This window comes from Quercus robur, chromosome 8 (assembly GCF_932294415.1).
Source record: "Quercus robur chromosome 8, dhQueRobu3.1, whole genome shotgun sequence".
In the NCBI taxonomy this organism is placed as follows: domain Eukaryota; kingdom Viridiplantae; phylum Streptophyta; class Magnoliopsida; order Fagales; family Fagaceae; genus Quercus; species Quercus robur.
Window position 1 is genome coordinate 51399100 of NC_065541.1, and position 13980 is coordinate 51413079.

Consider the following 13980-nt stretch of genomic DNA (forward strand, 5'->3'; position numbering starts at 1 on the left):
TACTCTCCTTTGACTAATATCAAAAAAAAATATATATATATATATATATATTTATTATGCTCGTATCTAGTTGTTTACTACTGCCCATGTGATATGTTCTGAATCTGATTTACTGCTGCAGGTGGGGGAATAAAAAAAATCCCAGTGGAAATCGAGTATTTTAAACTCGATTTCCATTTAGGTGGTATAATGGTAAATAACTGCCAGTATAAATCAAGTTTCAAAGGCTCGATTTATAATGGATTTATTTACCAAAATGCCACTGCAATGTAAATCAAGTTTCAAAGACTTGATTTCCATTGTGAATTTTTCCAATGGCATTTGGTTGTAAATAATTTTGAACTCTTTGGCTTGGCGTACTCGCTACTAGTGAATTCGAATACTGAATGGAAATCGAGTGTCTAATGTTCGATTTACACTATTTTTGCTTTTTTTTTAAATAATAGAACTTGCGTATTATATACTAGATTTATATTGTTTATCTTTTTTTGTTGATAATGGAACTTGAGTTCCACTGGAAAATTTTTTTTACAATTTCTGAACTCAATTTGAAACTAACAAAACTATAAAATTTAACTTGTACCTATCGATCTTAAACTTCAATGTTTAATTTGAAACTTCTGGAACTAAATAGTTTAGTTTAAAAAATTTTAAATTGTAAGATTTATTTTGAAACCAAACCACCTTAAATCATAGGATTTAAAATATAATTTATTTAAAAAAACCAACCAAACTACCTAGACAGTTGGGACATGCATTTATTACCTGGCAGATCACATAAGCTTAGAAACTAGAATAACAATTACGAATAGCGGCACATATTGTACATAAAGAAACACTGAGACCCCAACACATGAGAAAAGACACATAAGGAGAGATGTGAAAGTGTGCAAAGACAATTGGACCCCATGTTGAACAAAAAGGAGAATAGTGAGCATCATCATGCTAGAAATCATTAATAAAAGTCCACACAAGTTGAAAGCATTTAGGGCCCAAACACTATTTATCTAATGGCATTACTCTCAAGCCTTGAAAAAATGTTATACTCCTACAAGCTCACCTTACTACACTTTTATGTCTTTTGTTGCAACATAATTAAATTTACAAAATTTTATAAATAAAAAAAAAAGGAGTCAACAACTATAAGACTACACTGGTTCCACTCCTCTCATCACTTTCCCCTCACATCTCAAAAAGCCAAAGCCGCTTGAAATGCTCTATTGTCAATCAACCTTAGTAGCCATATTCTAATAAAAAAACAAAACAGAAAACAAAGGCATGTACACTGGTTCCACTCCTCTCCTCACTTTCCCCTCACATCTCACAAAGCCAAAGCCGCTTGAAATGCTCTATTGTCAATCAAACTTAGTAGCCATATCCTGATAAATAAAAAATAAAAATAAAAATAGAAAAACAAAGGCATGTAGTTTAGTTTAGTATCTATTTTTGAACAACATAAGAAAAGGGCAGAGTTATAATTTTTAGCACTACAAACCTGAGTTGTCCATGGGGTTGCCAGTAGGCATTGGTTCCAGCTCCTTGATTTCAACAACTACACAATCTGACATGAAGAATGTTTTTGCTACTAAGAATGCATGCTCAAGGCAACATCTAACCATCTGAAGTAAGAGAATGCAAATGTTTCAGTAAATAGCTTCAATTTAAACATGTAGTTTTTCTTTTTTTGATAAACTTTTAAATAAATAAGGATAGGGTCACACCAATTCCTCACCTTAATCTTTTAAATTTCCCTAAAATTTAGCATTTTATTTTCTTTCAAAATCAGATATGTTAGTGCCTAAATATAAGGATATGGAAGGAGAAATTATAGTAGTAGTTTTATTGTAGGAGTCTTTTTTTTCCAAAATATGGAAGAGATTTTAAAATTAAAAAAAAAAAAAAAAAAAAAAAAAGAGGAAAACGTGAGATACACATGAGCCTATGTTTAGTACCAACATAACCAAAAACACAAATTTGCCATCAGAATTCAATACCCCACTGCCTAAAAAACCAATTAAGCTTTATAAATCAATAAATAAATGATCTCAGGCAATTATGGAATATAACAAATTCTCAATATTGTAAAGCTTACCAAAAGATAGTAATGCCATTTCATGAACCGATAGTATATCCACCGGAGAGGAACAAAAATTACATAGAATAAGCAATACACATAGGGAATATCTTGGGGTCCTGACATAGAATTATCAACAAAAAGAGAATCACATAAGCAATTGGTGTATTTAAAGCTTTCTATGAATCAAAACAATTCTACTCACTCACTCCCAATAGATAGCAAAATGCGCCAAAAGCAAGCACCCCCAAAAGATGTGTCACCTACACATCAAAACACAAATCACAGTAATATACTAAGATCCGATCCATATATTAATACATCCAAATACTTTGAATTTTTGAAAAAGAGAAAACAATAAAAACGATTTTATTTTTCATTAAAAAAAAACATATTATTTACTTCAAAAAGTAAATTAATGATTAAATTAAGAGAGGAGAATATACTTAGGGTCCGTTTGGATTGAGCTTATTGTTGCTGAAACTGAAAACTGAAAACACTGTAGCAAAATAATTTTTAAATGTGTGAAAAGTACCGTGGGATCCATTTTTAATATTTTTTAATGCGTGAACAGTGTTGCTACAGTATATGAACAGTACTGCTACAGTGCAAAACAGTAATTTTTGTCCACCAAAGTCAACATATGCGGGCAAAAGAAAAAAAAAAAAAAAAAAAAAAAAAAAAAAAAAAAAAAAAAACAAACAAAGAAAACGCAAAACCAAAAACGTGGACGCAGGAAAACGGGGAATCCAAACGCCCTCTTAGTTTAATGCTTTGGTAGTGCGATTTTTTTAAATAGTACATGGAAAATGTACTATTTAAATAATGGAGTGCATGATCAAGCAATATTGAACATGCAGGCTATTGATGAGTATTATGTGCGATGAAATAATTTTTCATCACACCCCTAGGCTTTTTTTTTTTTTTTTTTTGTGATTGGAAAATGTAGTAATCCAAAATTATAATAAATGCTCTAAATTAACTCTTACACGTAAGCAATGTATTAGTATGTCCCACGTAATTAAGGGTATTTTTTTTATGGATAATTAAGGGCACTTTAGTAAAGAAGAGATTAAAAAAGTTTTAACGTAAAACAACAATATTTTTCTTTTCAAACTTCGGCGCCTCTTTGCATATTTGTTTGATATTATATTTATATCCGGTAAAGTAAGAAATTAAATGTACATTCAAATCCTTTAAATCATCACCTCCACAACTCTCAACTTCTAAACTCACTAAGCCACTTCTTCTCTCTCTTACACTTATACACAGACACATAAAGTTACAAACAGACACATTATTTTCTCATTCAAATTAACCAAAATGGCATGGTTTTTTTTTAAAGTGTGTGAAATGAATACGAAAAATTTAATCTAATTTTAACTATAAATAAATGATTTTGTGAAATAAATTAAACATTTTCTAAATTATATTTTCATCATATTGATCTAACAAATCATAACCTAAATTTAAATATATTCTCAAAACTTCTACCTAAAATAATAATTTAATAATTTTAAGAAGTGAAACTTATTTCTCCTATTTTACTAAAAATTTATTACAATTACACATATTATTACAATTCTTACATGTGATTAATTTGTTCAAAATTAGTTCACTTTAATGAGGTTTTAAAACACCCTATTTGTGACAAGGAAAAATCTATTGATTATTGTGTATGTATGCGCAATGACCACTATAAATTTAATTTAATTTTATGTAGAAATGAGTTCGCAAAATACATCGATGGTGAATACCGATGGCATAGAACGTCGTCGAGAACGATGGAGATATTATGCTCACTTGAGAAGACAACGAGAAGACAATGAAAGCAGAAATATTCGATTGGCAAGACGTCGTGCTAATTACTCAATACAAAGACAACAAACTTTGGGTGGTGATCACATTTTAGTGGGAGGCCAAACAAATTTAAATGAAGAAGATGTTGTACATTCTAATTCAACATCAACAAACCCATCACTAATACCACCTAATCACGAGGATGGATGAAGTCATCGACTTACCCATATCCGTAACTTGGCACGCAATATGCCAGTTGAGCATAGGGCTATGCAAGAAGTCAGTGGTGAGATTATAGTTTAAGTTCTTTAAACATTCTTCATTGATTGGAATCTTATTATTTTGACAAAATCCATAGTTTCTAGCATGTTAGTTGTATGTCAATGTATACAAAGATACTAAGTCAATGTTTATAATATTAAATTTAGGTCTCCCTCCAATCTATCCAACTATAATGGCGAATGACTTTGAGGCTGGACCAAGTCATATAAATTCTAATGTTAATACTGGTAAGTCTTATATAATATATTGATAAAGCTTTAACCATATTTTCTTATATATAATTACACCAATTGAGCATTTTATATAAATACATTGCAGTTACAGAAAGAATTGAAGGAGTTGAAAATATAGTTGAGCAAAACCAAGGGGATGCCTATAGAAAACAAGGTTCATTACTCAATATCACCATTTTTATCCTCAATTTCATGTTTATATCCTTCTATAAAGCTTTCATCATTATTTTTTATATATAATAACACCAATTGAGCATTTTCTATAATTACATTGCAAATGTAGAAAGAAATGAAGAAGTTGAAAATATAAATGATCAAAATCACGGGGATGGCTACAGAGAACAAAATTTGTTACTCAATGTCACCATTTTAATTTCAATTTACATGTTTATCATTATCAATTTTATTATTTGTTAACAAGCTACATATTTGAAACATTATTAATATTTTGCTTATTTCACAACATAATATTTGGTACAATTTTAATATTTTCTTTCACAACTATCATAACACTCTTTATCACTAATTTTTTCCTCAAAATAAAAATTAGGTGTTGACAACACGTTTGATGGTATTGCACATGTAATAAATTGTATGCGAGGCAGATACAATTGTGCAAAGGATTTTAAAGAAGGTATAGAGCCCATTAGGTACCAACTACCACAACCAAAGGCATGTTGCTTTTGTAATGCCCATTTGCTCCATCAAGAGACATCCTCAATATGTTGCAAGGATGGAAAAATATCCTTACCCAACATACCAATTTGTCCTGAATTTAGGGAGCTCATTTGTGAGCAAACACCACGGGGCAGACATTTCAGGCAATATATATGGTTTTACAACATGTTTGCACTTACCTCAATGGGTGTGCACGTGGATGAAAGCATGGCCTCGAATAGTCGAGGAATATATACATTTCGTGCCCAAGATGCCATCTATCATAGAATTGGTAGTCTTTTACCACATACACCTCTAAGTGTACGGCATCTACAATTGTATATCTACGACACCGATCTTGAAATACAACGCAGAATATCTCAATCTGTAGAAGCTCATGAAGATATTGTGCAACTTATTCAAAGGATCTTAGACATGCATAACCCATTTGTGGATTAATTTCGTCAACTATCTTGAAGTCCAAATTTACATCAATGTAAACTCCTGATTAAAGAACAACCTTTAAACCAACCTCAATATTGTCTTCCCAGTGCTTCCCAAATGGCAGCTATTATTGTAGAAGGAGAAGAAGCTGGTCATTTAAGTGGTAGAGAAATTTTGGTTCAAACATTTGGTGATAATTTGATCAATGCTCAAGATATAGCAGGATATTATGATCCATTGCAGTACCCAATACTTTTCCTATTTTGGAACATATGGATAGGATATCAACACACGTGACACTAATAGAAATAAAGTGTCATGTCGTGATTATTATGCATACATCTTTCAGGTAACAATTTTATTATTTTCAAATTTTTTTACTTCAAAATGCCACTTACACTATAAAATAATTGAACCTACATCTATTTTTACTAATGTCCAAGATTCGCGACGATGCTCTATCAATGATTTGGTATGGAGGACGCCTTTCACAACAGTATGTTGTTGATAATTATGTAAAAATTGAAACACACAAGCTTAAGTGGTTTGAGCACAATCAAGATTCTATTAGGGCAGATCTGTACCAAGGCCTGCAAGATGCTTTCCATGAAAGAGAGAGTGATACTAGTAATGTAAACTTTACACTTGAAATTTACATTATTTTATTAATGGCAAATTGGTATCAATATTTATTAATGACCCAACTTTTTCATCTTATATTTAGGAAATGTTGGACATAGAACCATTCTACCTTCATCATTTGTGGGAAACCCGCGCGATATGATCCAACGATTTCAAGATGCAATGTCATTGGTTCAAAAGTTTGGGAAACCAGATTTATTCATCACAATGACGTGTAATCCAGGATAGGAAGAAATCCAAAATGAGCTTTTACTCGTACAAACTGCACAAGATCGTCCAGACTTGCTTGCAAGAGTTTTCAAATCAAAATTTGAAGAATTGAAAGATGATATTGTGGTTAAAGGGGTTCTCGGAAGAGTTATTGTATATGTGCAAGTCTTTGAGTTCCAAAAAAAGGGTTTACCACATGCACACATGCTTATAATTCTCAATGAAGATGATAAATTGCATAATTCAGAGGATTACGATCGAGTTGTTAAAGCAGAAATACCATGTAAGGAGGAACAACCTCAGTTACATAAAGTTGTACTGAAACATATGATACATGGTCCTTGCGGAGTACAAAATCCAAGATCACCATGTATGAAAAATGGGTGATGTTAAAAAGGATACCCAAAGCCTTTCTCGCCAGAAACCTACCAAGGCAATGACTCATATCCTGTTTACAAACGATATGATACTAATAATCCCGTGCCATTAAATGATCATTGTAGGATTATGGTAGACAACACTTGGGTTGTTGCATATAATCATTGGTTAGTGCTGAAATATAATTGTTATATTAATGTTGAAATATGTTGAATATCAAGAGTGTAAAGTACTTATACAAATATGTGTATAAAGGCCCAGATCGTGTCTCTATGGAAGTTAGACCAGGCTCAAATTATAATGATGTCCAACAGTACATTGATGCAAGATGGGTATGTGCTCCAAAGGCATGTTGGAAGATATTTTCTTTCCCTATGTATCGAATGTACCCTACCGTTTTTCGTTTGCAAATTCATCTTCTAGATAGACAACAAGTACATTTTAGACCACATGAACCAATTGCTAATGTTTTGGGTGAAGTAAAAAGACAATGCTCACTGAATTTTTTTATATGAATATGATTGATCATGATGCATGAAATTATCTATATATAGAGAGTTCCCTGAGCATTATTGTTGGGATTCCAAAAACAAAACATGGACACAAAGAAGATCTCATAAAAAAGTAGTGGGCAGGATATATACTGTTTCACCATTTGATGGAGAGAAGTTCAATCTGCGTGTTCTTCTTAATTATGTCAAGGGGCCAACAGGATTTGACGATTTATTGACTATGAATGGGATAACCTATCCAACTTTTAAGCAAGCAGCTGAACAAAGGGGTTTACTAGAGAATGATAACAGCATACGACAGTGTCTGCTTGAGGCAAGAGACATTCGAATGCCGTCAGCTTTAAGAAGATTGTTTGCAACAATATTAGTATTTTGTTTACCAATTTGAGTAAGAGAATTGTGGAATGAGTTCTATCCATATATGGTAGAAGATTACCCATCAAAATCTATTACAACAAAGACACATCGTACAAATAAACTTCTCAATGATTTAGAGGCATTACACTTGCAACATGGAAAGCATATTACAGAGTATGATTTGCCGATTTCAACTGGAAAATGTGACAATGATTCAACTGTACCAAGACTCATACAAGATGAGCTAACTATTCCTAATGTAGATGAAGAATTCACTTTAATTGAGAAGTTGAATAACGACCAGAGAGTTGCATATGAGACAATCATGGCAGTTATTGACCGTAAGAAAAGCATGATATTCTTCGTCGATGGGCCAGGGGGAACTGGGAAAACATTTTTGTATCGCACAATATTGGCAACCTTGAGAAAAGCCGATCACATTGCAATTGCCACAGCTACATTTGGCATAGTAGCAACATTACTCCCTGGTGGAAGAACAGCGCATTCCAGGTTTAAGATTCCTTTAACTCCAGATGTTTCATCTACTTGCTTAATAAGTAAACAATCAAACTTAGTTGAACTTATTAGACGTGCCGCCATAATAATTTGGGATGAAGCCCCAATGGTAAATCGACGTGCACTCGAATCTTTAGATAGAACATTTAGAAATATTATGGAAGTAAATTTACCTTTTGGTGGGAAGGTGCTAATTTTGGGTGGAGATTTTCGTCAAGTACTTCAGGTTGTTCCAAAGGGTATAAAGGCAGAAATGATTGATGCATACATAGTCAAGTCCCCATTATGGAAAGATGTCAAAGTGTTACATTTGAAGCAGAATATGAGGTCTAGCAATGATGAAGAGTTTGCTTAGTATATACAACACATTGGTGATGGGAACGAACCATATATAATGGATGATTTGATTAAACTACCCCCTTCAATGGCAATGCAATGGGAGGGTCAGCATTCTATATACAACTTGATTGATCAAGTTTTTCCAAATTTGCAAGAACATGTCAATGATGCAAGATATATGGTTGATAAGGCTTTGCTAACACCTATAAATGATGATGTTGAACAACTTAATACAAAGATAATTTCTCAATTTCCAGGAGATGAGTTTACATTACATTCTTTTGATGAGGTTGAAGGAGATACACAACATCTATATCAACAAGAATTCCTAAATTCTATATCTCCAGGGGGTTTACCACCACATATATTAAGGCTAAAAAAGGGTGCTCCAATTATGTTGTTACGCAATATAGATCCAAAAGTCGGATTATGTAATGGTACAAGATTGATATGCCGTGGATGTTTTAACAACGTAATTGACGCTGAAATTTTGACTGGACAATATGTGGGTACACGCATTTTTTTGCCAAGAATCCCTTTGAAGACAACAGAAAATGTACACCTGCCATTTGTAATGATCAGAGAACAATTTCATGTACGTTTGGGCTTTGCACTTACAATAAACAAAGCGCAAGGTCAAACAATTCCAACTGTTGGAATTTATCTTCCTGATCATGTTTTTAGTCATGGCCAATTATATGTGGTGTTGTCAAGGGGAGTCTCCTAATCCACCATAAAACTATTGGTGCAAAAAGGAAGAACACCTGAGGAGGAAGGTGTTCACACAAGAAATATTGTGTATAAAGATGTTTTGTTCCCTTCATCATAGGTATTAATTAACAATTGAAAAAAACTATCTTACCTATAGATTTATTTTAATAATTTACAAATTTTAATGGTTATGCTATCTTCGTTTTAATATTTCATTCTTTGAAGTTTTTTATATACACAATTAATTGGTAATAGGAAGGATACCCAACTCAAATGTGAGGATTGAGTCCACTATGCTAAATAATGGAGTGCATGCTGTTCCTACTGCTCATTGGGAGAAGTGGAAGGATGATCAGTCAATATCGAACATGGAGGCCGTTGATAACAAGGTATATTTCTTTTTAATGATATCTTTAATCAGCATCTCTTTCTATTGTTTTATCAAAATTAATATTAAAAATGTCATGCTGCGTATGGGTTAGGTTCGAAAATTGCAAATTTATTCACCTAGTTAGGGATTCACTGTTCGAGTTGACAAGAAAGAGCTTTGGAGAGAAGTGAAACGAGTTTTAGAGTCACAAGAATTGGAAAGGTGTGTTATGCTATTTTTTTAAAATAGGAAAATAACTAATTGATAATTTTAATATACAAACATTTTTTTTCTTCATTTTGAAGTTCCAAGAACAAAGACAAACAACAAATCACTGTCAAGAGCAATGAGGTTTCCAACATCCATAAGAATAAAGACAAAGGAAAAATGAAGGACGATGTGATCTCTAACACTTATGCCAACAGAGACAAACGGAGAATGAAAATCAAGGACAATGTGGTTTCCAACATTAAAGAGCAAAAAAAGATATGAAGAAAAAAAACTAAGGATGATGCAATCTTCAACACCAAAACCAGTAAAGACAAACAGAAAATGAGAGTCAAGGACGATGCAATAATAAAGTAGGTACAAATCATTACCATGTCTACTTAAAAAAAAAAAACCTTAATTACATAGTTTTTAAATTTTTTTTTTAATTTTGGTAATTAAATGATATTTTTCAAGTCCCAAGCTGAAGTAGACTGAAAGTTCAAAAACGTGTACAAAAACACTTTTGAACGTTTAGACCCCCAAAAACCAACTAAACCAACCCAAGCAATATGTCAAACAACTAGTGTGCGGAAACTTAACATATGCTATAATATGGAATTGATTAAACAACTATCTAAGCCATAACAAAATAAACCACAGCAGATAATGTAAAGGCAGAGATAGAGAGGAAGGAAGATGCAAACACAGAGATAACACCCGGATGTGTTATCGAAGAGGAAACCGAAGACCTCGGCGAAAAACCTCTCCGCCGCCCTCCAAGCGGTAATCAATCCACTAGAAAATACAGTTGGGATACAAGGACAGCAATAGACCCTCCAAGCCTAATCTACCCAATGCACCTAAGCCCTCCAAGCTTCTTGCTCCAACGAGGTTGCGCCGAACCTTTTTCTTTTCTAGCTTTCCGGATTCCGCTACTACACCGTAGCATCAACCAATGAATATTGGCTCCTTCCTAACTGCTTCCCAGAACTCCAAACGACTGTCTCACAGAGATGATAATGGTGAGAACCAGGTTTGGTATAAAGCCTCTCAAGGATTTGACAATGGAGAGGAAGAGAGTGAGGGATTTTGATGAGACTCTAAAGTAGAGATTGTGGGTGAAACAATCTGGTTTTTCTTTAGGGTTTCTCTCTCAAAATTCTCTCTGGAAGCTCTCTTTCAATCGTGGGTTAAAAGGGTATTTATACTGGAGTGAAGAGGAATGTGAAACGTCAGGTTTTTCCAAAACAGGGGTGGCTCGCGGCTTGACCTCGCGGCTTGACTAAGTCGCGAGTTCCAGTCACGAGTTAACCGTATGGCCAGTTGTCCTGTTTTGTCCTGTAGTGCTCCAGCTAGCATGACTGTTCATCTTCCAGCATGCTTGGCACGTGTGCATCTTCTGGCGGGTTGAAGCCGCGAGTCCACCCGCGAGTCCCAGCCGCGACACTCTGTTTTCTTGCACACTCTTGAGCAATCTTCACACTATCTCACTCACTACCCTTACAACAATCCCACCTAAATACAGGGTTACTAAATGCTGAATTACAAGCAAATTTGGCACGGAATAAAGCCAATTAGATGGTTGAATAAATTCAACCTTACAATCTCCCCCTTTGGCTATTCCGTGACAAAACCCTAAAACAGACTCTAGACTTAACATGTGAGTTGGGAACAGTTGATCAAAACTCACTCACACCTAACTCTAGAAGCTGTGAAGCACTTGAATCATATGAACATAAACTCCTGAAACACAACAATACACCTTGATCATTGTAAGCAGAAAATTATAAATGCATATGAAACAGGTAATATGAGATCAAGCAAAAATGGAGTTAATAAACAAACCATGGCTTGATCAACCAAGTGAATCACCACAAGATAGTGATCACAGTGCTCATTCACACTTGGAATGAACACAAGGACATACAAGTTAACAAGCACAAGGCAAGACACTTGTATGCTCAACACTCAACCAATGCATAGCACACAAGGCATATGCATCTAGGAACAATCCTACAAGGGCACAAGAGTGACAGTACAACAATCACAATGCAGAACATTTAGATTAAAGTACTGATTTCAACATAGCATAAAGGCTGCACTTAAGCATGGTACATACCATAAAGCCTACAAATTATGCATAAAGCAATAACCCTGAAAGCTTACAAAAGCATATGGGTACAAACCAACAAAAACCTGAATAACAGTTTACAAAACATAATATATCAACTTAAAGAGAAGAAGGAAATAAAAAAATAAAGACACTCCCCCTTAGATAGTGACACTCCCCCTTAGGGTAATATCCTCCCCCTCTGATTATGCCTATCACTCCCCCTTTTTGTCATGGAATAGGCTAGTCATCCTCTTCTAGTTTTCTCTGAATTTGATCCAACTGAGTCTGAAGAGAAGTAAACTTCATATCCCATCGGTTGCTTTGATGGTGTAGAGAAGCAGTGAGTCCAGACATCTTTGTATTCAACACGTGGACAGAGGAAACAATGCGATCAAGTTTCTCATCGAGGGAGAGATTGCTGAACGGAGAGTCACTGTGAAATGCAGAAGTTTCTGGTTTGGCTCTCTTCCGACTATGTCCAACACTTGCATTGTATGTACGCATGTTGATCGGACTCGGTTTGGGGATAGGAGACTCATCAGTCGTTGGATAAATCCCCTTGAGCTTCAAGATCCGTGAAATGAGACTGCAGAAAGGAATGCAGATCCGAGACTCACTGCGAAGAACCGTTTTGCGCAGAACATGAAAGATGTGAGCACAAATGTCGATTTCTTCATCAGAGATTAGATCATGAAGAAACAAAGCACGTCCGAGATTCATATACCCAGTACTTGATAAAGGGTACAAATTGTGAAACATCACAATTGTAAGCACTCGCAGTTTCGGAGAAAGGGAGGAAACACTGATGGATTTGCCATTGGGTGAGAACTCCAAGTCTTGACCAAGACTTTGTTTGAGAAGCTCCTCATCAGGACATAGATCATCATAGACCGGTGAATGACGAAAAATGGGTCTGTTGATGTGAAGAATTTCCGCCAGGTATGTAAGAGAGACAGAAAAACTCTTTTGCCGAACCCAGCACTTAAGTTCATCTCCTTCCACAAGTGCGTTAGCATAAAATTCTTTAACCAACTCTTCATACACGATATCCGGATCAGAGAGAAGGTAATTCCATTCCTTGTGAGCAAAACAAATCGGAATGTCAGTGTTGTGAAGTGATGGCAGATCCACAGCTCTCTCGAGTAACGGTGTGGCATGAAGAAAAAAATTCTCATATGACTGATAGGCTGAAAAGGATCTGAACTTATTGGGATCGAATCGCTGTGATGAAGAGCGAGTCACTTTCGGGAGAGGTGTGTCTTCATCAACATCAATTACGGGTTCCTTCCCTTTGGAAGAGCCTCCTTTCACAGCAGCCTTTTTGAATGGAGACATGACCAGTCTGTATTATAAACAAGGAAAATGACAGAACACAATCCAACAGACTATATCAGCAGTGGGTTAGTGAAAATGTAAGAACAATGATGAAACCCTAACAGCTGGATGAGTATGGTCCATGAGGGACAACAAAGGCCCAAATTAGAACTACACAGCATAGAGAGATCAAATGTAACCACATAATCAACTGAAAAGGACCAAAACCAACACCACATCAACAAGGTACCACACAAGATCAAAATGAAACATGATAGCAATAGCAGATCAGACAAAAATTAGCTAACCCTAGCTAAGCACAAGATGAAGAACACAATCAACAAAATAAATTAGCTCAAAACCAGAAGCATAGGCTACCATGGGCTAAGAAAGGACAATAATGACATCACAAAACCCATCACTAAACCCATCACAAAACCACAAGCAGAAGTGAATAATCCAGAGGGAAAACCAATATATTAGGAAAATGAGAGTGCAAGACAGAGAACCATACCTGTTAGTCGACGATTTTTAGCTGAGAAGAAGCAAACAATGGAGATCGACAATGGAGGTACGGTGTGAAAAGGGAAAGTGCAGAAGTAAGAGACAATGAATAGTCACAAAAAGATCGAGGGAAAACTGAAAATTTTAAAAACTGCCCCTGTATGTCCAAAACACGCGATTTTCGCGACTGGATTAAGTCGCCACATAGTCGCCAGATCAAGCCGCCAAATCACTCAAGAACAAAATTTTGCAAAATTTTTCTAAGTGTTTTTCGCAACTGGAAGGTCTACCCGCGAGTGAGTCGCGAGCTGAAC

At 34.9% G+C, this 13980-nt stretch overlaps 1 protein-coding gene across 1 annotated transcript; it reads left to right on the forward strand.

Moving 5' to 3' along the window:
- Positions 1-7653: 7653 nt before the first annotated feature.
- Positions 7654-8460, forward strand: LOC126696453 (ATP-dependent DNA helicase RRM3-like). The gene has a single exon (XM_050393195.1). The coding sequence runs from the start codon at positions 7654-7656 to the stop codon at positions 8458-8460; it is 807 nt and encodes a 268-aa protein (XP_050249152.1).
- The last annotated feature ends 5520 nt before the right edge of the window (positions 8461-13980 follow it).